We start from the raw sequence: 24,081 nt of genomic DNA, 5'->3' as shown, positions 1-24,081 counted from the left end.
GGAGTCTGAAGGGCTGCAGAGCTCCGTGTTGCCTCCGGGAGATGGTGTGGATGGTGGGAATGGTGTGAAAGCCAGTGTAGTTGTGAGTGTTTCTCAGTAACAGAGCCAGTGGGCTCTCTTCCCAGTTTCCTCCAGCTCTGGCTCTCAAGTTGAACATCAGAGATTGGGTGATCTGGAGCCAACAGCACTGGATAGCATGATTGTCAAACGCTTGTGAGCACTCATCACTTGGAGCTGGACTCCCCCACAGAAGTAAGGGTGATGCCATGGATCTCAGTGGGAGAGGGACAAAGAGTGTGGAGCACTCTTCCAGCCAACCCCCTTCCTCCAGGGACATCATGCACGAGCACAAGAAAAATGTCTCTGAAGTTTGTGTGTGGTGGAAGTTCCTGGTGCGCTGGGGTAGGAGTGTGTGACCAGCCTCTTGAGACACCGTGTCCTGCCAGAGGTTCCATCTGGAGAGGGTGCACCAGCTGTGGTGTTTCTGTCCCTTGGGTTCACTGTGCCCCGAGGTAGCTCAGCCCCTGGTAACTCGTCTGCTAGGAGAGAAGAGGGGATGGTTTTATGCAAAGAATACATATGGGGAGGAGGAGACTGCGTGTGTGGGGACGGGCTGTCCTGAGAGGTCTGCTGAACATTATGACATGGGAGCCCTGATTATTCCATGACTGGTTATATTCACTGTACCCCAGTTGTGCCTGTCTGTAGGAGCCGTTGATCACAGACGCGTAGGGCTGGTGGGATCTGCTTTCATCCTTTGCACTAGAGCTGGGTCAGCAGCATGCTGGTCTTTACAGGCAGATGTTGAGCCTGGCTGCTGAGCGTTGACAGACCACTGTCAGAGCTGGGTTTGTTTTGGGGACAAAGTCCTTGCAGCAGCACGTGCCTTCTGCTCTGTGTTCACGCTGCTGGTCTTCGCCGTGCTTCTGTCACCCATCGTGGCTATCCGCAAACATCTAGTGCCATGTTATCCCTGGAGGTGTTTCTGAGGAGGTTATGAGCTGTAAGAGTCTCGCCATTTTTAAATAACTTTCAAATTGACCGTGCTTCTTGTTGAGCATTTTTCGAAGCATGCGAGTAACACCTTGCTGACTGCACCTGGAAGAGGTCCTATGGAAAAAAAAATCTTTTTCCATTTGGAATGTTCTGGGCCCAGGGCAGCATGTTTTACTGTGTATTTGTGTGAGTGTCACATAGCAACCAGGAGGAAAGCACATCTCTTCAAAAGAAGGGCCTGGAGTCACCGTGGCTGGCCAGCATCCAGGGGGCTGATGCAAACTCGGCTCTTGAAACTGTCCCAAGTGCTCAAGTCAGCAGCATCTGTCTGCATAGTCATTTATCTGTTACTAACTAATTAACTGCTACTCCAGACAAAGTAACATGGTACCACCTAGCATAGGGATACTCTAAAATTTTCTGGAAATTGGGTGAGTGAAGTTTCAGGAGGTTTGGCGATAAGCATCAAGGGTCTTTCTCATGTCCAGCCCCAGCCAGTCTAATTTCAGTAGAGACCAGGACCTGTTCTTGAAGCATCGCAGCGTCGTGGCAAGAACAGTACGGTCTGGTACCTTATCTCCTCCCCACACCCTCCTCAGTCGCAGAGGCTCCGGCACAGTGCTGCTCCCCTGTTCCCCTCTCGGCGCTTGCAGACACCCCCCTGCCCATGGATCCACCGGGGAGGGGGAAGGCTTTCAGCCGTCTCCTGCCGACTGCTGGGGTGCACCAGCTCACAGGCAGCAGCGCCGGAGCTGCGGGGAGGGAGGCAGGAGGCAGTGGTCCAGCTGGGCCAAGCAGCCCATGCGATTCTGCAGATGTTCTCGTAGTCCTGGCGGTAATAAGTAGGTTATTGAGAAGCTGCTGACTTTCACTTTAAGCTGGTGAAATCTTTTTGGGTTTAGAATAAATGTGTATCCAGTAAAACTTTCTAAGAGCTTCAGCGGAAGCACATACGGAATAACAGACTCGGTGAGTAATAAAAGCTTTGGGCTGGGTTACTGAGCCAGTGGCGACATCAAAGCTTGTGGTGAGGGAGGGCTGCCATACCAATCTATGTACTTAAACCCTTCATCAAGGAGAACATGTCATTAACAGTATTGAGTGTGACCTTCCACTGAACCCCAGCAGCAGAGTGCGCGCTCCAGACAGTCCACGCTGCGATCACGCACTTCCCCAGAGCTTTGTAGCAGTCAAAGTTGGCTGCAGCGTCAGGGGTTGTGCTACGAAGATTGCTTTGCTCGTGCACGCAGTGGTGAGCAGAGTGCTCTTCGGGCCCCTGCAGCCGTTGCAAACCATAGTTAGGTTCTAGTTCGGAAAGCAAACTGAAGGGAGGGTGGGGTGTTGGTCATCCGGGTCAGACGGCTTGTTTTTCTAGCAGGAGCTAGAAATTGGATTTACAGCAATGCCTGTGCCAGGTGTGGCTGTAAGATCTGAGTAGCGGAGGACACGCCATTAGCTGCTGCTGGGCAGCAGGATCTGTAGGAAGACCTCGCCGATGGCGTTCAGAGCTCTGCACGTGAGAGCAGTCACTGCTGGCCTGGGAGAGAAAGCGAGATTCAGGCCCGGCCATGGCTCTGCAGGGCAGCGGACCTGCTGGCAGCATCGTGGATCACGTCAGACAGGAGAGGGCAGACAAGTTCTTCCCATCATAGCACAACTGCAGCTGGCCTGGTCCTGGTCCTGGCCCACTGTCAGCGGGGGTCCCAGGCCCAGCATCGACTGTCTCAGCACACGCTGATACTTGTTACCAATTCCACAGTTTGAACCTTCCTACCAAGATCACAGCTGAGGAAATACAGAAGTCCTTAGTGCTGCCAGCACTTGTAGTGTTTACATAGGATACAAGATTCCTGGAGTCAGATGCATACGGCATTTTATTTTTTTTTAAATGTTTCCAGTTCTTGTGCTTGTGAAAGAAAGTTTAAGGTGATCCAAATGCACTCCAGCAGTACCAAAATATCCATTCTTTTAGAAATCTCTTTCGTTTTTACTCACTGTTATTACATGGAAAAGTTTCAGCTTGGAAAGAGCCCTGTTTGTGGCCTGCTCCCCGAGTTGCCCTCTCTGCAGGCTGGACCTGGGTTTGGACCTGGCCTGGCTCGGGCTGGCTGCACCGCCCCTCCACAGCCACCCCAAGACCGGGGCTTCCCCGGCGGAGGGGCACGGGCCTGGAGGCTGGGCTCTGCCCGGTGCCCGGGGCCGGCTGCCCGGTGGGCGATGTTGGGTGTGCGGCACCTGGTGCCGGTGCCCAGCACCTGGCGTGCAGAGGGTGGCGAGCCCTGCTCGGTGTGCGGGGAGTCGTGTGTGGGCAGCAGTGCGCGGTGCACTGGGAGTGGTGCTGGGAGCCCAGTACGGGACACCCAGTGCACTGGGAGCGGTGCCTGGAGCCCAGTATCTGATACCCGGCGCACTGGGAGCGGTGCCCGGAGCCCAGTACGGGATACCCGGTGCACTGGGAGCGGTGCCCGGGGCCCAGTACGGGATACCGGGTGCACTGGGAGCGCTGCCCGGGGCCCAGTACGGGATACCCGGTGCGCGGTGCCCGGTGGCGGGGCGCCCCCTGGCGGCCGCGGGCGGCGCTGGGGGCGGGGCAGGGCGGGGCGGGCGGCCGTCCCCGGTGGCGGCTGGCACGGCGGGCGCGGGCTCGGGCTCGCCTTTGTGCGGAGCCGGCGCGGAGGGCAGCGCAGGCGGCGGCAGCGGGTCGGGCCGGGCCGGGCCGGGCGGGCGGCGCCATGTCGTACCAGGGCAAGAAGAACATCCCGCGCATCACGGTGGGTGCCGCGGGCGGGGCGGGGCAGGGCGGGCGCTGCCGGTGCCGAGCGCCCCGCGGGGCGGCCGGGGGGGGGGGGGGCGCGGGGCGGGCGGCGGTGCCCGGGGCGGCCGGGGAGCGCGGTGCCGGTGCCCGGCGCTGCGGGCCGGACCGGGGCGGCGGCGGCGGCGGCGCGCAGACAAAGAGCCGCCGCCCGGCCCGCCGCCTGCGCAGGTGTCCCGGCCCCGCCGGTGAACCCGGGCTGGGCAGAGCCGCGCCCCGGCGGGCTCAGCGCCGGCTGGAGCTTCTGCGGCGGCCGGTGCCCGGCGGCACCCGCTCCCCGGGCATTGCTCGCGTCCCCGCCTGGAGCTAACCCGGCAGCCGCCCGGGGCAGCCTCCCGCCTCGCCGCCTCCCGCAGAACCGCCTCGCCGGGCGGGCGCGGTGACCCGCCCGGGCGCAGACCGGCCCGGCAAGCCCCTCGGCCGGGCGGGCTTCCCTCCGAGCGGGGCCGGGGGCGCCGGCGGGGCGCGGGCTCCCGCTGCCGTCCCGCCCGCGGCCGTTCCCGGTGCGCGGCGGGGCCAGGAGCGCGGCTCGGGCGCGGGTCCCCGCTGTCCCGGGGCGCGGGCGGGGGTGCGGTTGGCCCGCAGGGCGTTCCCCGCGCTCGGTGCCACCCGCTGCATCCCGAGCCGTTCTCCTCTCTTGCCGCATCAGGTGCGGCGGTCCCCGTCGCTGGCGCAGTAGCGCAGGGACCACACCTAGCGCCAGCACGGCACGGTCGAGCCGCCTCCCGGCGAGGAGGAGGAGGCTGGCTGACATGTTTTCTTTGAAGGTGCGGGGAGCCCGGGGTCGCACCGATGCCTCTCTGTGCTGACCTCCCTCCGGGGCTTTCGTGCTCTGGTCCGGCTTGTGCCTTCCTCTGCCGGGTGCAGCCGTTTTCCCCGGGCCCTCCCTGGAGGAGGCTGCGTGGGGCTTTCTTCTGGGAAGGCGATCAGGTCTTTCATCTTGTTGATGCCTTTTCGCTGGCTTCATATAGCTCTTGTTTTTCCTCCTGAGGACAGCTTTGGCTCCTTGAAGAAAAAGGAAAGACAAAGCACTTGAGTTTCATTATTCTTTTTAATGTACAGATGTGAACAAAATGCTCCCAAAGAAGCACAAAGATCATTACCACTGTAAAGAGAAATTCCTTTGTCAACCCAGATTCAATTGCTTTAATAAGCAGTATTACCGCTTTACACATCTTGCCGTTTCTGTATCCTTAGGTCACCATGGTGACAACAACGTTACTGCTGCAGGTGGGATTTCTGCTGTTCTCTGGGGCTTTTTCTACAAGAACCTTTATGATACGCTTTACCAATGTGCAGGGCTTCTTCCTGCTCCTCTGGGATCCAGCAGGAACTTTCTCACCTCAGTGGTAACAAAATCTCACAAGTTGCTTTATTTCTCCCTATTAAATCCTTTCCTCAGCCTGCTGAAGCTGAAAATGCTGTGGGTGAGTGGTGTCTGTGTAGCTGATGTTACAGGTAGCTCTCTCCTTTGACTGCTGCAGCTTGGTGATGACCCTCCAGGACTCACTTGCCCTGTTCTGCAGCATTATTGTGTCCTGGCTGGGGTGGAGGAGATTGCTCTGGAATTCTGGCCAAATGACCCGTATGTCCTGAACCCATGCTTTGAGGCCCAAGGGAAGCAATGAAGTCAGGTGTTGGGTGGTCTTCTCTGTTTTCATGGAATGGCAGAACGAAAAATCTCAGCTACGGTGTCTCCCCTAGAACAAAGCCTCTTCTGTCCCTTTCTGCAGATTGTGCCTGCCCCGGGCATTGTTTTGATTGTTTATTCCTCCTTCCTAGATTTCCGCCCCAGAATCTGTTCTTGTATGTCAGGACACATAGCGACTTCTGGGGACGGCAGATTGTCAGCTAAGCTGCGCTTGTTAGTAGAGAGATTTTTGGGACTGTGTTGTGCCATTAGGATACAAGATATCTCAGACACCTTTAAAGCATCTAAAGCATCACAGCTGGGGGTAGGTCTGCAGTATGAGAGTATACAGAGAATTATAGGAGCCACCTTGTGCTGGCAGGTAACTCATCTATAGATATCAAAGCTAATAGCACTGAAGCAATGACTGAGCCCACAAATGAAGGGAGAGGTGCCTTCCTCGCTTCGTCACCCAAGCAATAGGCAGGTTTGGCTTTTGTGAAGGACATATTGGAAATCTGAGTGTTTTTACTTCCTGACAGCTATTGTTTGAACTATCTAGTGTGATTCTGGAGATGTACAAACACTCCCTCCTGGTTCCTCTCGTACTCTACAGTGCTGCAGTCGGAATTTGTACTTAGTTTCTGACAATAACATCTGAAAAACCCCAGTTTGCATGTTGTGTCTGTTTGCAGCAGTTTCTGGTCTTTTCTAGGACAGCCATTTTAGTGGAGAAGCCAGGAGCATGAGTGAGGGGTGCATGTGTTTGTGCGAGATAAATTGCCCTGGGAATTATTCCCAACCTGAATTGTAGAAGCCTAGTCAAAACCTACATGTGACAGTGTGACAGGCAAGACTGTAGCCATTGAAGGAAGATTGGGAGGTATGGGCCTCTCTGTTGGTTGTGATGTGGGGAAGACGTGGGGAGGGGAGGTTAACGGAGTCTTTTTGCTTTCTCAGTGATTGCTTAGTATGGAAGTGTTGCTCTTCACTGTGCCTTAGGCTGTGCACAGTGCATCAGAGACCAGTAAATGTAATTACTTTCCAGGTGTGTGCTGATGCTGGGATGCCCAGCTCAGGAGAACAGTAATTTCAAACCTTGTGTGTCTATTGAGAGACTTTTTATTAGTTCCTTTTCTTTGGTTGTTTGGAGATACAATCAAAATACTTCCCCTCCTGCTGTCCACAGTATGTTTTCCTGTCCCTGCAGAAAGAGAGGTGGAAGACTCAAGTGGTGAAATGCCTTGCCCTGGTTTCACGAAATAACTGTTAACAGAGCTGTTGGTTGAATCAAAAACACCCAGTCTTTGTACTTTGGTCACAAAAGCCTTTCCTATCCCAGGTAGACTGGAGTTCCCATATTTTTTCTTGGTGTGAGCCATGCCCATCCTGTTCAACCACCCTGTCACAGCTCACGAGCACCATCTCTCTGATGTCTCTGGCACGTCTAAAAACTATGAGGTCTGCATGGGGATGGCTATTATGTTGTATCAGGTGCAGGTGGGGAGAAAAGCCTCAGTTAATGACTGGACAGATTTTGGTAAACTGGCAGCTATCAGTATGGCATTTCTTGCCATGCCCAGGGACCGTGGGGAATCACTGAGTGTATCTGGCGGCTGTCCGTCTATCCCTGTGATTCCAGCCAGAGGTTTTTCCGTGCTGTCGTGTGGTACATTAGTAAGGAGGAGACATCCAGCTACTGATGAAACGCCATTGTAATTAGTGTCTCTTGTTTTACAAGGGAGAGAGCAGTAAAGCCATACACCTGCTTCCATGCTACCCTAATTATGCCCTTGTGCTTTGTAAACAAGGTGAGCACTATTCTTGGCTGGATTCAGGAGCCTTCGGGAAGCTGCTGCCTCCCTTTCCTTCTGCACTGAGAAATGTTAAGAGACCCCCTGATATTTTGGGGTCTCAAATGACCAGATGATGCTTAAGAGAAGCAGGAGCAGAGTGTGGGCATGAGGGAATGGGTAATGGTTTTGAAAGCTTGATCCCAAATGCCAACAGGTGGAGAGACGGGGAGCGTGCAGTAAAAACGCTTCCCAGCACGGCAGGGGTATTGGGGGCTGGTGGTGATCCCGCCAGGTTTTGGCAGAGCTGTGCTGGAAGGATGCTTCCGGGCTCGGCCTTGTGGGGCAGCGCCTGTGCCTGCAGAAATGGATGCTCACAAAAGGTACCACACTGGTGACAAATGGGCTGTCGCTGGCTGCGTGGAGACTTGTTGAGACACAGTCAGCGGTGGAGATCAGGCCGGCAAGCCCGACAGGTCTGTGCCAGCGGTCAGGTAGAGCTGCGTGCAGCCATGGTCTGCGTGGCACTTTTCACTCATGCTGCTCCTTCGGTGTGCTGGGCGCTTTGCACAGAGGCTGGCCCCCGCTTGCCATGCGCAGCCAGGGGCTGAGCTGGGCAGCAGAGGCGGCCGGGGTTCGGGCCCTGGGCATGCTCGCCCAGTCCCGCAGTGCTTCTGCTGGGCTGGGAGGAAAGGTGCTCCCTGCGGTGCCTCCGCAGCTCCTGGTGCAGGAAGGTTTTTCCATCTGCTAACAATGGCTGATGACACAGCCTGACACTGGCTGGCGGGGAGACGTAGTGGGTGTGGAGACGCACAAATGAGCCCTGGCAGGGGAAACAGTGCATTTATTGTAGTCTGAGGCTGCTCTGGCAGCGTGTGCTGCAGAAGCCTGTATTAAGTCAGACTTGTTTCCCCGTAACTGCTTCATTCTCTTCCTTTCTTGTTCCCCTGCCTCTTAACGTCTGGGTGCACTCCTGAACGATGCCAGAGCCTGTCGATGTGGTGTCATTTGGATTTTACTTACTTTATTATATTTTTTCCTCATAGTTGGTGGGCAGGCACTGATGCAGCCCTTCTCTTTCCTGCGGGCACGGGGGGTGTCTGGCAGCCGGGCTCGGGGCGGACCCTGAGGCAGTGCCCGATCCCCTGAATGAATGCCTTGTTCGTGCTCCAGCCATTATGGACCTCACAATTTTGTGTACTAACGGAGTTAGCACTGAGCAGCCCTTCACATCTGCCACAGAATGACCATTTGTGTTTGTGGGCAGGCATATTTTCTGAGTTCATATTAACAGTTTATTCAGTAATTGTCAAGTGCTGCAGTCTCCTACCCCCATGCCGCCTGTGCCTGTCTGTCTTTGCTTTCTCTTGTCCGACGCACAGGGAGAGGCAGGCCAGCATCAGTATTTGCTGGCGCTCCCGCACTCTAGTGAGAACGAACTCCAGGGCCTTTGGGAAAGCAAGTTGGGGTTGAAAGGGTATGGGTAAGACAAAAAAAATGGAGGCCCAGTCGTGTTACTGGATCTGGGCAGGTAGACTCTTTTTTTTCTCATCATGTAGGCTAGGTGAAGCCAAGGAGGATCTGCCAGGGCATAGGGGACTGGTTATGTGGGAGAAACTCTATGTACAGTTGGCTGAAATATAAAACAAGAACCTTCTTCCCTGTGTTTCTCACTATGGCCTTGATTCTTCCGTAGCTGATGCCTGATACTGTTGCTTGGTAGTTTCTATCTACGTTTCTTATACTGTTACTTAAATACTCATCATTTGCATTCACGGGAGCCACGGCTCAGCTGCTTGCCCCCTGTGACTGACAGGCTATAAGCAACTGGCTGTGGTCACACTTCGCTCTTTTAGGGGTTTCTGAACTTCAAATTACAGTATTGTTAGAGAGACAACAATTGGACGGACACAAAAGGAAGGACAAGCGCTCTGTGCCGGGGGAGGAGGATAGTCAGTGGCTCGTCAACAGCATTTGTTTGTGCTTGGGGTCCTCAGCCCCAAAGCCAAGCATGGCCTGGTGTGTGCCCATCAGGGAGAGACGCGGCGCAAGCTGAGAGGACCCGAGACTCCTGGGCCACCATGCACCCGGCTGTCCTCCAGCCTCTGGTATACCTGAGGAAAAGAGCTGCAAGTGAGAGGTGGTAATGGTCCCCCAGGTCACTAGTCAAGGCCAGTATCTTTGTGTGCTGGTTGTGATCTGTTAAAGCTAGCTGTTTAAAGGAGCTGTGCGGGGAGGCCTGTGTCCAGCAACGTGCCCTTGCTTCCAGAACGCTCCTTAGATAGGAAAGTTCTGCTAGACCTCTGCACCGATGTGTTAGCTTAGGTCAGGGGAGAAAGGGAGCTGGCCCCAGGTCTGCTTGTCGGGGAGGACGATGAGTGGCACAGGAACAGGGGAACAACTCAGCTGTGCGCTTTTCCTGGTGGGAGGCAAGGCTCCTGATCGGCATTAAGCTGCGCTGAGCAGGGAAGGTAAATCCCCGTTGCTGGGACTCGGGTTGCTGGTCATCGCTACAGCCGTGGGAAGGCCCTGCCTGGGAAGCGAGGAGAGACCGTGGCTCTTTCCCCTGCGCCAGTGCTGAGCTGCAGCAGGGGTTGAGAGCGCCGTGCATTCTGATCCTTTCCCCACCCAGTTTCTTTGTCTCGACTGTGTGTGGATGAGATTGCCGTAAAAACGCACGTGAGTCTTGGGGCTTTGGCTGCTGCGAGCTGCAGGGACACGGGGGGATTCTCTTGCATCCTTCTGTTGCCAGGGAGGAAGCTGCAAATTACCACCACTGTGGTGATACTTCCAGAAATCACGCCAGGGGCAGCGGAGGAAGAACAAACCCAGTTCCCTGTAGAGGAATTAATTGTGCAAGAGCTTCACAGGGTGAGGCTGGTGTGTGAGCCCTGCTGAAGGCTCCGTCCAGCCGTGGTCCAGGCTCGGACTGTGGAAGGGGGCTGTACTCACACACAAAAACCTGGGCTGTGGGCAGCAGGGGGGAACAGAGAGGGAAGTAAGGGGAGCTTGAAAACTGGAGGGTTGTGGGAGGCGTTTTAAGCAGTCAGGAAGACTGCATATTCTCTGGAACAGCGCAATCAGCTTATGTCACCATGTGTGAGATCAGGCTGTTTGCCCCTGTACTGCCTGCAGCTGGTGTTTGGACTTGGGCAGGTGGAGGTAGAAGAGCAGGACCTCAGCCTTCCCAGTTCCTCAGGACGGGGTCTGTTCCCCACAGGACGGTGTTCATTCTCTCCCATCAGTGTATGCTGGGTCGCCCAGGTCCAACAGTGTGAATACAGGAAGAGCATGAGAGCAGTTCTGGTCTGGGTGCTCCTCTGCTGTCCGGCTGTGCTCCTTTGGAGAAGGCTGCTGGCCACTTAGGTCAGTAGAAAGGAGAACAGAGGAGGTGGTAAATGATGAGACAGTAACGCAGTTCAGTGCCTCCTGGGTCTTGTGTAGACCTGTGATGTTGTGAAATGCCTCAGAAGGACTACCCCGAGCATCGTAGGGGTAGATTCCAACAGCAGATGCATCATTTCCAGGGCTGCCTGTCCTGTTGGTGGTCTTTGCAAGGTGGTAGCAGATGAGAGAGATATAAATTGTCCTTAATGCAACTTATTTTGGATGGTATTTGGGTAAGATTTAAGGACATGCCCTTAGTAACAAATTTGCTCTAAATACTGCCATGTGGCTTGTGCTGCCTGCAGATTTATGTGCATAATGACCTGGTGTAGGAAGCTTTTGACTTCTCTCTGTGTATTTTATGGAAGCATATTTGCTGTGTCCCCGGTGACTCTCCTTTGTACTCATTCTGCCTTGGTGGTGTTTCTGGCAGCACCTGTTCCATTCAGAAACAGCCCTACGAGTATGATTTTTTCAATCCTTGCTCTTGTCTTGTTGTTTCAAGTGTTGGTACGGACGTGAACTTTCTGCAGTGTCGGCTGTTGGGGTGAGCTGTCTGATGCAGTAGGAGAGCACCCAAGAAGGGCACTGTACTGGCTGCTGAGAAGCGCGTGTATTGCCTGCTACTGGCAACTGCTGTGTTCTTCCCTTCACAGAGCGATCGTCTCCTTATTAAAGGAGGGAGAATAGTCAACGATGACCAGTCATTCTATGCTGACATTTACATGGAGGATGGCCTCATAAAGTAAGTATGGGACTTCTGTTATCTCCATCTCTCCTTAAATCAGCTTCAGGTTGGATGGTTACTGGCTTTTTGTGGATGTGGTCTGTACCCCGCTTGCCAGCCTGTAAAACTTGATAGCCCACTCTGGTTAGAGGCTCAGCTCTCTGCAGTGTGTGTGAGCATATATGTGGTTGCCTGACGTGTTTATATAGTAACTCCAGTGACCGAATTGCAGTCGGGCTGGTGACTTCATGATACAGCGTCCATTGTACAACGAAGCTGCATCTAATTGTACCAGGAACAAGATTTATCTTTGACTCCTGTTTTGCCCTGTGTTAACAGTATTAGCATGAATGACCGCACACAAGATCCCATTTGTTAGCACTAACAAGGACAGTGCTGTGCTGCAGATCATCTGCATCCTTGAGATTTTCAGGAATTGCAGGCAAACCTCTGGGTCCCCCAGCTTTTTCGTGTGTGTTTCAGAGGTGCAGTAATAACTCCGTTGTTTAAAGGCTGCAGTTCAGATGTGTCAAATGTATCATGTTGGGACCAGCTCCAAGCTGGGTGAATTGAAAGAACCATGACAGTTTATAGCAGAGAGACTTGAAAAGGCGTTGCTTGCTCTATGGTAAGAGGAAAATATGCAGCCTTCCCAGGACGGTATATTTTAAAAATCCAGCAGCAGAGAAATACATCAAGAAGTGGGACTGTATTTTTATGAGACTGTTTTCAGCTGGTGGACAAGAGCATTTGTGATTGACTAGTACTTGTACCCAGGCAGGGATCAGAGCCAGCTTCAGGTCTTGCTATGGCACAGACCTTCTGGGTATCCTTGGGCAAATCACTTAGCCTTGTCTGCAGCCTGGAGGTCACAGAATTTCATTGCCTGGGAAGAGAAATGCTCTTGCAAGTGAATTCTGCTAAGAATACAGTGAGCAGTTTAAATCCTTTGGTGATGGATTCATCTCAATAAAAGTGGTGGAAAGAGCTGCTGGTTTATTGCTGTGAGGACACTGGAGCGAGCAGTTCTGTCCACAGAACTTTTGTTATTCTAAGGAAAAAAACCTGCAAAATGACTAAGGTTGAATGAAATGCAAAAATGGAATTTGCTCCTCATTTACCTCCCCAGTGTGCCAAGGAAATCAGAAGTTTTCCACTAAAACCAACTTGTCTTTTATCTTGATTTATCAGGGAAGACTGAGGAAGGCTTGATGAAAATAGGATTTCTGAAAGAAGAGATTTGAAGGCTGAGTGCTACATATGGACGGATAAAGGGATTGAGGGGGTGGGGGCTGAGTGAAGGGAGTCCTAAGGTTCAGGTGACCTGGCCTGCAGGAGGGCAGGGTATGTCTAGGGAGGAGAATGTCGCGTGCTAGAACAGCACAAACTCCAGAGGACTGTAATGGTATTCTGGGTTGCGAGTAGATGTGTACTGGAACTTTTTAGGTTTCCTGTTTTCGGAAGATATTTTTAGGTACTTGAGATTCTAGCTGCCTTCACTATAGCATGGCCCTGCTGATAGCAAAGATGTCCTTCAGGGGCATGAAGGAGACGGCGTGAGAGGGGAGGTCCTGGGGAGGGGACGACTCTGCACTCCTTGGGAAGAGGGTGAGCCCAGCGCTTCCAGGCTGTGCCGTGAGCCCAGCCGGGCTGCAGCCAGCCGGGCTGTGCACTTTGTCAGCTCCTCCCCAGCTCCCTGGAGGGCGGTTTCCCTTTACGCTCAGAACTTTGTGCTGTGAGCAGCATTACAAGTCCCTGACGAGCCCTGAGCTGGCCTAGCAGCTGTGGCATTACAGTGGGAAATCATCTTTCTCTATAAGTAAGCCTCAGACTTGAGCCTTCCTTAAGGTGGGCAGAAGGACGGGGGAGAGGAGAGATTAGGGTTGCAGCTTACTGGAAGCAGGGCTGGTGTTGGGTTTTGTGAGCATGCACCCTGGGTGAACAGGTAGGACTGCTACGCTGGAAACGCTTGCAGGAGCCTGACTTGTGAGTCTGTGGGGTATGAAGTGTCCTAGGCAGCTTCTCACCATACACTGTGGAGATCTGCATGCCCATCAGACCATACTCCCCAGCTACCCCAACCCAGTGCCTGCCCCAGACAGCAGGTGCCATCATAGACACCAGCAGAGCAGTCGGACAGATGGCAGCCACCCCTGGACTATGCAAATCGTAGGTGTAAGCAAGCCAGACAATCCTGCATGTTGCTGCAGAGTGAGGTGGTTTCACTCTGCTGGCTCCTGCAAGCCCAGGTGTGGGAGTGGGAAGGAGGGGGCCATTTTTGCCGGTGGGGGGAGTTGACTGGCTGTTCCCTAGCTGAACTGTTCATTGATTGTGTTGTGGCTGGTTTTCCTTTATACCATCTTGGTATGATCTCATCAGGCAGATTGGAGACAATCTGATTGTCCCTGGAGGGGTCAAAACCATAGAAGCCAATGGGAAGATGGTGATCCCTGGAGGAATTGATGTCCACACTCGCCTGCAGATGCCATACAAGGGGATGACGGCTGTGGATGATTTCTTCCAAGGAACGAAAGCGGCCCTGGCTGGTGGAACCACCATGATCAGTGAGTGCAGCAGGCAGGTCCTGTACGTGACAGCACCCAGCACTCTTGGAACATTGCCCAGTTATTTCTTTTTCTCTTTGCTTTTCTCAGTCGTCTTTGTTTTAAAGGTCCATGATGGTGTGCTCATCTTTTCTGTGATCTCTGTCAATGCAGTCTAGAGAGTGAGGGTTGGGATGACTCTTTGGGATCCTTAGTAATAATGAAGTGGTGGAACAGGAGATTTGCGTAGGACCCCTTGCCCTTGCAGATCCCATGTTCTGCAGTGCTTCATTGTGTGCAGCCACTGGTGCCCCTGGGACCCTCAAAAAGGAACAACGGCATAACTTTTTTTCCCTGTTAAATAAAAATAGGGCAGCATGATGCTCAGATGATTCTGAGCAGAGGAGCAGAGCAACGTCCTGGCATCCCGCACTGCTTGGAAATAAACAGTGCTAACGAAAAAGGAAAGGGAATTCTGAGGTCCTTCCCTGGAGAAGGCCCCAGTTGTGCACTGGTTTGAGGTCCAGGTTTTACTGCTGTGCGGTGGTCACAGCTGTGTGCACTGCAGGCTTTCTTGGGATGCAGGAGCAACTGTTGATCCTTCCAGTAAAGGACTGTGTTTCTTGTCCTCCCCCCACCGGTTCTCCTTCCCCCTGGGCCAAAAAAATAAGTTGTGTGAAATGGACTGTGGCAGGGCATGGGGATTACATGGTGAGCAATAAAAGGTGCATTAGTATTGGGAGTGTGGGAGGAGGCTATGTGTTAATGGGATGGAAGTGAGGGTGAGGAAGGACAAGGCCCTTCAGCAGCTTTCAGCTGATTTCTCAGCAGAAGCCTGTAAAAGCCCCTGGTCCCGTGCCAAAGGCTGTTAAGCAAAGGCTCTGTGTGCTTCCCTGCCGATAAATGCACTTGGAGGAGCTCAGGCACATCACGGAGGTGATGGGGACCTCTTTGGAGCTGCCCTGAAGCTGCTGAGGAGTCGAGCCTGGGATCATGGAGATGCCCCGCAGCGTGCAGGGCTGCAGTGGGGTGGCCCGGGCGGGGAGCCCTTGCCCACCCCGTGCCCCCGCTGTGCCTCTGCAGTGGACCATGTGGTGCCGGACCCCGAGTCCAGCCTGGTGGAGGCGTTGGAGCGGTGGCGGGAGTGGGCCGACGGGAAGGCCTGCTGCGACTACGCGCTGCACGTGGACATCCCCCGCTGGAGCGACCGCGTCCGGCAGGAGCTGCACACCATGGTCCAAGAGAAAGGTTTGCCGCCCACCGCTCCCTGCGCGCGGGCCTCGGCGAGCCACGTCCCCTCGCCAAGGAGGGCAGGGGGTGACCGTGCTGTCATCCGTCCTCTCGCTGTCGAGTGCCCGCTGGGATCCTGCGCGGCCGCGAGCAGGAGTTGTGCCCTGCAGATGAGCTGGCAGGGAAGGCAGCCCAGAGCAGGCAGCCTGACCAGGACCATCTGGGAGGGAGAGCCCCCAGCTCACCTCTCTCTCCTCTCTGCTCTGCCCCTAGGAATTAACTCCTTCATGGTGTACATGGCCTACAAGGATTTGTACCAGATGTCGAACACCGAGGTGAGACCCCCTTCTCCGCCTTGGTTGTGTCGGTGCGAGGGGCAGCAGGGGGGATGGCAGCCATGCTGGGCGCAGGGAGGCAGGGGTGGCAGGCAGCCCGCTGCACCTGCCCGGGCCTCGCGGTTCCTCTCCTCTGCCCTCGCTGCCTTTGGAGGGCTGCCCCTGGGCTGCGGGCACGGTGTGCCAGCCGTGGGCCGGCCGGGCTCCCACGCTGCAGGCGGAGGCAGAGGTCTGGTGTGGAGATCACTGAGAGCATCCGCCAGCGGCCACGGCCTTCGGGGAGCACCGGCCGGCATGGCTGGAGTTGGTCCCAGCGCACCCACACCAGGCCCTGCTGCTGCCAGGGCCTTCGGCTGAAGGGCCGTGCGGGGTGCCAAGGCCGCGCACAGGCCAGGGCAGTCTGTCTGCTCAGTAATCATTTTTTTCTTGTCTCTGTTTTAGCTGTATGAGATATTCAGCTGCCTGGCAGAGCTGGGTGCCATAGCTCAAGTTCATGCTGAAAATGGGGATATAATTGCACAGGTAACTAACTACTCTTCTGGTATGCAGGGACTGAAAATCTATCCCAGGCAGATTTGGTGTGGGGCATTAGCAAAATGACTCTAAAGCTGCATGGACGTCTTTTGCAAGGTGATTTCTTTGCTGCTCAGCAGCAATATCAAATTTACCAAGATTTTCTGCTGGGAATGTGGTTCATAAGCAAATCTGAAATAGCAAATTAGCGATTATCTAAATGGAATAGAGTGGGCCATCAAGTACGGTATGTTCATTCCAACCACAGCTCTTTTTCAGTGTGGAGAGGCAGAGATGTTTGCCTTGCACATAATTGGCTAAGAGAGTTAAAACGTATTGAAAAGTGCCGCTGCAAGAGAGGAATTTTCTCCCTGCTGTAAGCAAGCAGCCGGCTAATGGAGCTGAATTTGCAAGGGAATTGTTATGAGGGATGTGGTTTGGTGTTCAAGTGGGTAGTCTGTATTGGCCCGCTGTGTTGTAATTGGTGCTAGATGAGAGAAAGTCCAAATGTTTTGATTTTCATTAAGACAGAGAAGACATTGCTCAGTTATGCTGTGCAACTACTTGTTTTTTCCTGTCATTCCTGGTTTTTTCCCTCTCCTTCTTGGGAGTTGAAGGAGTGTGAACCAAGAGGTCGTTCTTCCAACATCCTCTCAGACTACAAGAATCAGTTTTTCTTCTGACTTTTTAGAGCTGCAGTGCACAATTGGATGGCTCTTTCACATGAAAACAAAGAGGGATCAGAGGAATTGTATTGGCTAGAGTTTATCTTTACTTCAGCACCAGCCTAACCACAAAACGCCCCAGAACTATTAGTTGGTAGCACTTCAACAGCCCTGGGAATTGCTTCCTTCTGTCAGGACTGATTGAAACGTCAGAGGCTGGTGTGGGGCTCAGCATGTTGTTAGCACAGAGACATGATGCTTGTGGTCATCCACTGGTGGTGGTTCCCAGGAAGAAGGTAGAGGATTTGTCCTCTCCGTTTGCCGTTTCAGTCCATTTTACTTTCAGTGGTCCTGGCGACTGTGTGTTTCTCCAGAGTTTGGTCAACATAGGAGAGGAGGTTGCAGGGGAGGAGATGTGATGCATGGCCTGAACAGAAATAGGATGTGAGCAGAGCTCCAGACTTCAGACTCTGACGTGCTGGGAGTGGTGGGAGAGTGCTTCGTGGTGGGTGAAGCGCAAGACATGAGAAGAATATCGTCAAGTCTTTGCTTGGCACTTTCACTGTGACAGAGAAGGTATCAGAGGAGGTAACACGCAGCACCTACTTGCTGTGCAGCCTCATCCTTTGATACACTCCTCCAACAGCTGTGAACACATCTGTTATCGTTGCTGGAGTTAAACAGTCCTGACGCAGATTGGTGGCATTATTTAATGCCCATAATATGCTCAATACTCTACAAGACACAAGTGCATAAAACTGCTTGCTTACAGGCTTACTATTGCTGCTGCTGTGCATCCACTTTATGCCCCACGACACCTCTTGGAGAAATGTTGCCTGTTGTGCAACTGCATGTGGCTTCTGCAAGTCAAGGGCAGGTGTTGGGTGGGAGCAAACACGTGCATTGCCGCAGGCAGTGACAGCATGTGGATAAAGGTGTGAGGATCAGAAAGATCCCTGAGTGCCTTGGTCAGGGCAGACCATGAAGTCCCCCTGCATGTTTCCTTTGTCTGTCAAAAGGAGACATTAGAAACGAGGGAATACGAGAGAAATCTCTAGCATACAGACGGGAGATAGGCAGGCCAGTGCATGTGGTGCGCGCGCACACACACACACACAATTATCTGTGGTCCTTAATTGTAACAGCAAAATACTTTGGATAATGTTAATACAGGAACCAACACCCCACACCACCAGCTTCTATAGAAATTGATACAGGACAGGATTTAGCACTTGCTGATTTCCAAATGATTATATAACAGCACTGGGGACCCACGAGTAACCTTGGGAGGATTAAAGCCAACATTATTGGCTTTAATGATTGTTTTCTCAATAGTTTCTACTTGAACTACTTGCTTTTCAGAAGGGGAGCCAGGGAGGGCCTTGGAAAGAGACTGTAAACATCAAATGCTGTTCATGGAGCTGGGGAGTTTTGTACCCTTTTTTCCTCCACACTGTGCTTGTTTCATCAAAGAGGTTTCAGTTGGTGTCCATGCTCCCTCCAAGCCCTCCCGTTTCCCATCCTCCCTCTTTCTCTCTCAAACCCCTTGAGGGTGCAGCAGCCTCTCACCATGCACGGTGGTCCCACAGGACGTAGGGTGGTGGCAGTCCCGAGGGAAGGGCTCAGTGCAGGAGGGATCTGCTTTTCTGGGTGGTTGATAGTTTCACAGTCTTGTAACATCCCTCTGTCCTTTCGATGTCCTAGGAACAAACCAGGATGTTGGAGATGGGAATAACTGGCCCCGAGGGCCACGTGCTGAGCAGACCTGAGGAGGTAAGATGCAAAAGACAGTACCAGCCTTGCTGCACTGAAGAGCTTTCCCCACAAGTCACAGCAGGGCTTAGTGTGTGTAGTGGGGCCAAGCAAGCATTGGGGGGGGTGTGGGGGTGTGTGTGTATGCATCCATGGGTAACCGTTTATACAGGCAATACTGTCTTGTTCTTCATCAGCTCAGGCAAGAATGAGGTGCACGTTTGTGACAAACGTTTTTCGGTCTCGCTCGAGTCTCCTAGCAGAGACAAGGGCTTCTGAGTCTCCCAGAGATTAATCAATCAACAAAAAGGTCTATACGGCTGTAGCAGCATTTGGGGCTGGTTTGGGGGCATTTGTCTTGTATAGGTGACTCCACGGGTGTGAGAGGCCTGAGAAGAATCGAATGGTGAGTTTTAGTTCCTCTGAAAATTCACTGTTCGCGTCTGTCTGAGTGCAGACAGATTCCAGCCTCTGCCTGCTTAATCTCTACTTAGGGTTTAAAGAGTGTGTCAAAATCAGACAGACAAAGCCATTGGTGGAAGGAGTGGGAGGGAAGAAGAGGGGGAATTCCCTGGTTACAAATCATTGTCAAGACACTAATTAGATTACTTCTAATTTTAGCTCGCAGGGTATTTTTCTGTTTGGTCCATTAATCTGAGTTGAGTCTAATTTTAGATAGGTTTTCTTGAGATAGCTCCCTGCTGAGAGGTGCTTTTAACTTTCCACAGCACATGAAAAAAGAAAATAGGAATTTGGTACAATAGCAAAGCCGAGCAGGGGAGCACAGGGACAGATTTGTACTTCAGGGTCTGCTGGAAATAAAATCAGTTGGCTTAAATTAAAAGTGTAAGAAGTTGACTATGTTATGGCTGGTAACAACATATATAACCTAGTGTAATACAGTGCTTATTCTTTTTGAAGAAGTATGAGAATGTAAAGCGTTTTCTTGTACAGGGGAGAGACTCAATGTCAAATACAATAGATCAGAGTCCCTCTGTCTGTAAACTGCCATTTATTTTTATGGTTCTAGAACCCGTTGCCACTAGTTGGCAAGCTAACCCACAATTACGGGATGCTGTGGTTGTGCCAGGATTTGAGAACTGTCGTGTTATCGTAAGACAGCACTGCAGTTGTTCTCATCCAAAGCTGGTAAAACAGTGTTGAGTGTTTGATCTTGAAATGCCATTAAAGCATAAGGCAACTGAGAACAGTGCAAGAAGGCTCTAGGTATCATCTGTTCAGCCAAATCCAGATCTCATTGCCTTTGAAAATAAACAGTGTCCCTCTTCCAGAACATACTCTACCTGGGAAAATGTTAGGTAGAGCACAGATGACCCTGCTACCACCCATAAAGCCTTCATGTTGATGGCAAAGCATTGGGAGAGTGGTCCATAGCTCCGTGGGTCTGCTCTGTCCCGGAGGGACCTCAGTGGGGGTTAAAGATGTGCTCTTCTATCAGGTGATGGTGGTGATTTGGTAGGGCAGGATGGTGCTGCTCCAGATTGTAACCTGCTGTGAAGGGTATTCAGTGATGGCTCTGTTCGCTCCTGTCCACATGTTAAACCCCGTCAACTATTCAAGTCCATAAGTACGCTGATAAAAATGTTTTCTTGTTTAAATTTCTGTTTAAAGAGTCTTTAAGCAGAAGAGAAAAATCTCTTTTCACTGTGCAGCAAATAGGCCTGTGAAAATATGAGAGGTGTATGGGTGCTTGTGTGTCTGGGTGCAGTGGTCTGCTTCTCCTGCTACTTGGGAGAGTTAAGCTTGCACGGCCAGCTGCCTGGCCTGCAGGCAGTTACTGCGTTCCCTGCGGCTGGCAGTCCTGGCCTCCCCCGGGAGCTAGCTGATTGGTACATTGTCTTTTTAAGGCTTCTGTTTTGAACTTTCTCATGCCGAAGCTTGAAGCCAAACTGTAGAGCAAACACTTGGAGAACCTCTGAGGTTGAGCTCAGGCTGCGCACGGGCTGATGTAATAGTCCAAAGATATCCCTCGTGATGGAAATCCACCCTCCGCTAACAGCAGGACAGCGAAACATGGGGCGGGTGTCAGCAGGCTGGGACGAGCAGCAGCTGCATCGCAGGACAGCCAGACCCTGATGTGAACAGCCTGCCAGCACATAGCTTGTTGCACCCCAGCCACAGGCAGGGTGACGTTTGGTTAAACCAAACGCAGCCACAGGAGAGCCTGGAGCAGCGAGTGGTCTGAAGGGGCAGACCCTTTCGCTGTCAGGCATCAGCCTCTGAGCCATGCTGTCAGGCGCGGGCAGCAGCCCCTGGGCTTCTCTGGCTGTCGGGAGACCTGGAACCAGGCAGTGGAAAAAACAGCAGATGCAGCTCTGCGCTGGCCCCCGAGCGCAGTCCAGACAGCACTCCCCTGCCGAGCATCGTGTGGCTGTAGCCTGCAGGTTGGGCCAGGCCCTGGGGAGACCGAAGCTTTCCCCCTCAGGTCTCCCTGATTAACCTGCCCTTGGGCAGTCAAGGGTAAGAGCGAGGGCACAGGGTGTCAGCAGCAATCCGTGGTGTGCTGAGAGGAGCAGGGGCTCCTCCCTGGCTACCCGGTGCTCCTCTGCAGCCATGCGCTGTTCTCTCTTCCAGCTGGAAGCAGAAGCTGTCTTCAGGGCCATCACTATTGCCAGCCAGACCAACTGTCCTCTCTACGTGACTAAAGTGATGAGCAAAAGCGCTGCTGACCTCATCTCGCAAGCCAGAAAAAAAGGTGAGTGGCAGCTGCTGCTGCACACAGCCTTGCTGTTGCCGCTGGGATCCTGGACAGCTGGATTAAGTGGTCCCCATGTCCTCGTGGTTGTTTTGCCAAGACTGCCACTGTGCCTCGAGTGCAGTCCAGTGCTTCCCCTTCTGCTGGGGAGCAGTTAGTTCAGGGATTTACCTGACTTGTGAAGGGCACGGGGACACTGCAGCAGGCCACATGGAGCCACCTCCTGTTGTCACATCAGGTAACGTCAACATGTGGGTCGCATGTAGGAGCAGTGCTTTAAACACCAAAGTTTGTCTGTGGCTGTGAAGGGCTCTCTGAGGAGACTCGTCCGATCCACGTGCAAGTGGTTTGAGCTGCTGCATATAGCTCTGGCCTCCCTTTGAAATGCTGGCCCCTCAGAGATGCCTGGGTGCCTTTTCAGGTGGCTGGGGGCTCCATTTGTCACTGGTGGTGGAGCACAGGGACTCCTCGCATGCATGTGGGCACATCCACAGCCGTGTTCAGTGAGCTGTGTGCCCCAGCCCCGAGAGCTGGTGAACGAGGAGGCTGGTGGGCAGCTCTTCTCCTCTGCCGGACCCCGGGTGCCTGGAGTGGCAGCTGCCTGCTCACGTGCGTCGCTCCTGCCACTGGCAGGAAAGACATGTGTATGCATGTACACACAGGTACTTCTGTACAATTTGAAAGACAGCGTTCAGTGTCCAGCCCAGGTTTCTGTCTGGGAACAGCCCTGCTGGACCTTTCTTCTGTGCTGCACAGCCGGCTTGCAGAGGAGCATGTGCACAGTCTGGGGGGAGTGAGGCACCTTTACAAGCAGGGCTGTAGGATGATGCTGGTCCACAGACTGGGCTGGGTGACCGGTGGGTACCTGTGGTTAGCCGAGCTGCACCGATTCCAATTCAGACACAGGGGTGTTCTGCCAGCCTGGGCTGCTTCGGGACCAGGGTTTTGCCTGGGGGTGAAGGAGCACTGCACCCTCCTGCCTTTGGACAGGGAGAACAAAACTTTTAGCTGAGTGGTAGTAAGACTCTGAGGATCTGCAGCCTCTATAAAAGGCTGGGGCAGGGCAGGGGGCGGAATGCAAAAAAAGCATTTGTAGAGAGGGTCTTGGTGGAGTCGGTCACTGCGGGACGTACCAACAACAAGTGTCTCCCAGAAGCACTTGCCCAGGCTATAAAGCATGTTTGGGAAGAAAAGCACAATTTCTTAGTCCCCATCCTACTTTATCAGCATGACAAGCCCTGCTCCACAAAAAGCCCCTGGTCACCACCTGCTGCCCTCTCCCCTGGCCTGTCTCTGGAGTGGGGCACCAGAAGGTGAGTGAGGAACAGGAGAGGGGGACGAGCCTGGCAGCTCTTTGGTGGCACGTGGTAAATATTTACGAGGGATAAGGGAGGAAGAATGCACAGGAGATGATGATGAAGGACATTGTGAGAGGCTTGGTCATTGGCCCAGCATGGGTTCAGTGTCAGGCTGCATTGTGGTCTGGCTGCCCCGTTGTGGGCTGTCATTTCTTATCAAATTGCCTGACCCCTACCAGGTGTGCCTGCGCTGCCGGTCAGCTCTGAGACATGGCTGTCACTCTTGGGCTGAAAGTCAGCGGGGTGAAATGCCCCCGCTGCAGCGTGGGGACACCAGTGCTTGCAGGAGGGGCCGGAGGGACTGGGGGCCTCGCTTCCCAGGAGCAATGCCGGGGCAGGGCAGGTTGGGAAGCAGCCATCTGCTGGGGCAGGAGGCCAGGTTCCCAGCATCGTTCGTCTCTCTGTGGTGTCTTCTGGGGAACACGGCTCTGCGGCCGTGCCTTCCTGCGCTGTGCTCCAGCCAGGCTTCCTGCACCAGCAGGAGCTGTGCCCTTGAGCAGGAGGGCCCTTTGGTGATGGCGGGCAGGGCTTGCCCCGACACCGATGTGAGCCTTGCTATCCCTCTCGCCTGCCCCAGCACCCGAGGTCCAAGCAGGCAGCGCGGGACAGCCCAAAGTGGGTCTGGGTATCCTGTGGGCATGGCAGGCTGTTGGTAGTGCTGTGGAACAGAGAATGCCTCCAGGCTCCACCAAAACAGCATCCTTTCTGTCCCCCTTTCCAGGCAATGTGGTGTTTGGTGAGCCGATCACGGCCAGTCTTGGGACTGATGGGACGCACTACTGGAGCAAGAACTGGGCCAAGGCTGCAGCATTTGTGGTCTCTCCGCCTCTGAGCCCAGATCCAACAACTCCTGACTACATCAACTCCCTCCTGGCCAGGTGAGTGGCAGCTCTTCTGGGCGATGCTGCTAGCGAGAAGAAGTGGACTCTGGCCTCGGATAGGGAAGGAAGAGGTTAGGAAGTACCCGGGCAGCATAGACATTAGTCCAACCTGAACCACTTCACTGTAGGTATTTAATGAGCTGACTGATGAAATGGCTGTGACTCAGAGCCGTGGTGGCTTATCTCTGAGAGCGGAGGGAGGAGAGGGGAGGCACCATAAGCGTAACATCAGTAATGAGAAAAATACCAGGGCAAGTAGTCATGAACCATTTTAAATGCCCTGAAGAAGGCAAAGAAATGAGGACCAGCTAACACGGACTTGTCAACGAAAGCATTCACCAAGCAGGAGAAGCCCTTGTGCGCGTGTGGGGTGGGGAATGGCTGCCTGGGTTGCGATGGTGCAGGAGAAGGTGGAGGGGTTACAGGTGTCACAAGCTGGTGGGGGCCCACCGGTCGAATACAAAGCAGACCTTTTCTCACGCCTGTACCGGTGAGCAGTAGTAAAGCCTGCAGAGTGCAGGAGGCCTTTAAGAGCAGCTCGTGCACATCTGACAGGGACAGTAGGTCGTTTTTTCACCCTGAAGGCAAGGGAGTGGGGAAGGGATTTGTTGAAAATAGAGAGCAAACAATAAAAGCACTTCAGCAATTTGCTTTGACCTTTCACAGTTATACTCCATCCTCTCACTGGCAAGGCACGCGCAGCAGCTAGGGACGCAGAGCTCATTGCTGGCCGTGTCCACACG

The 24,081-nt window shown here is 53.6% G+C and overlaps 1 protein-coding gene across 1 annotated transcript in view; it reads left to right on the top strand.

Annotated features, from left to right (window-relative positions):
- The window catches only part of DPYSL3 (dihydropyrimidinase like 3), a 42,220-nt gene that overhangs the window by 12,671 nt on the left and 5,468 nt on the right, over positions 1 to 24,081 (top strand). The window contains 8 exon segments of the mRNA XM_050905272.1: positions 11,275 to 11,363; positions 13,725 to 13,909; positions 14,972 to 15,136; positions 15,392 to 15,453; positions 15,895 to 15,975; positions 18,336 to 18,404; positions 20,979 to 21,099; positions 23,179 to 23,335. Of these exon segments, the coding sequence (XP_050761229.1) occupies positions 11,275 to 11,363; positions 13,725 to 13,909; positions 14,972 to 15,136; positions 15,392 to 15,453; positions 15,895 to 15,975; positions 18,336 to 18,404; positions 20,979 to 21,099; positions 23,179 to 23,335 (929 nt within the window).

Source organism: Gymnogyps californianus, chromosome 14 (assembly GCF_018139145.2).
Source record: "Gymnogyps californianus isolate 813 chromosome 14, ASM1813914v2, whole genome shotgun sequence".
Lineage (NCBI taxonomy): Eukaryota > Metazoa > Chordata > Aves > Accipitriformes > Cathartidae > Gymnogyps > Gymnogyps californianus.
This window is presented reverse-complemented; position numbering and strand designations above follow the sequence as displayed.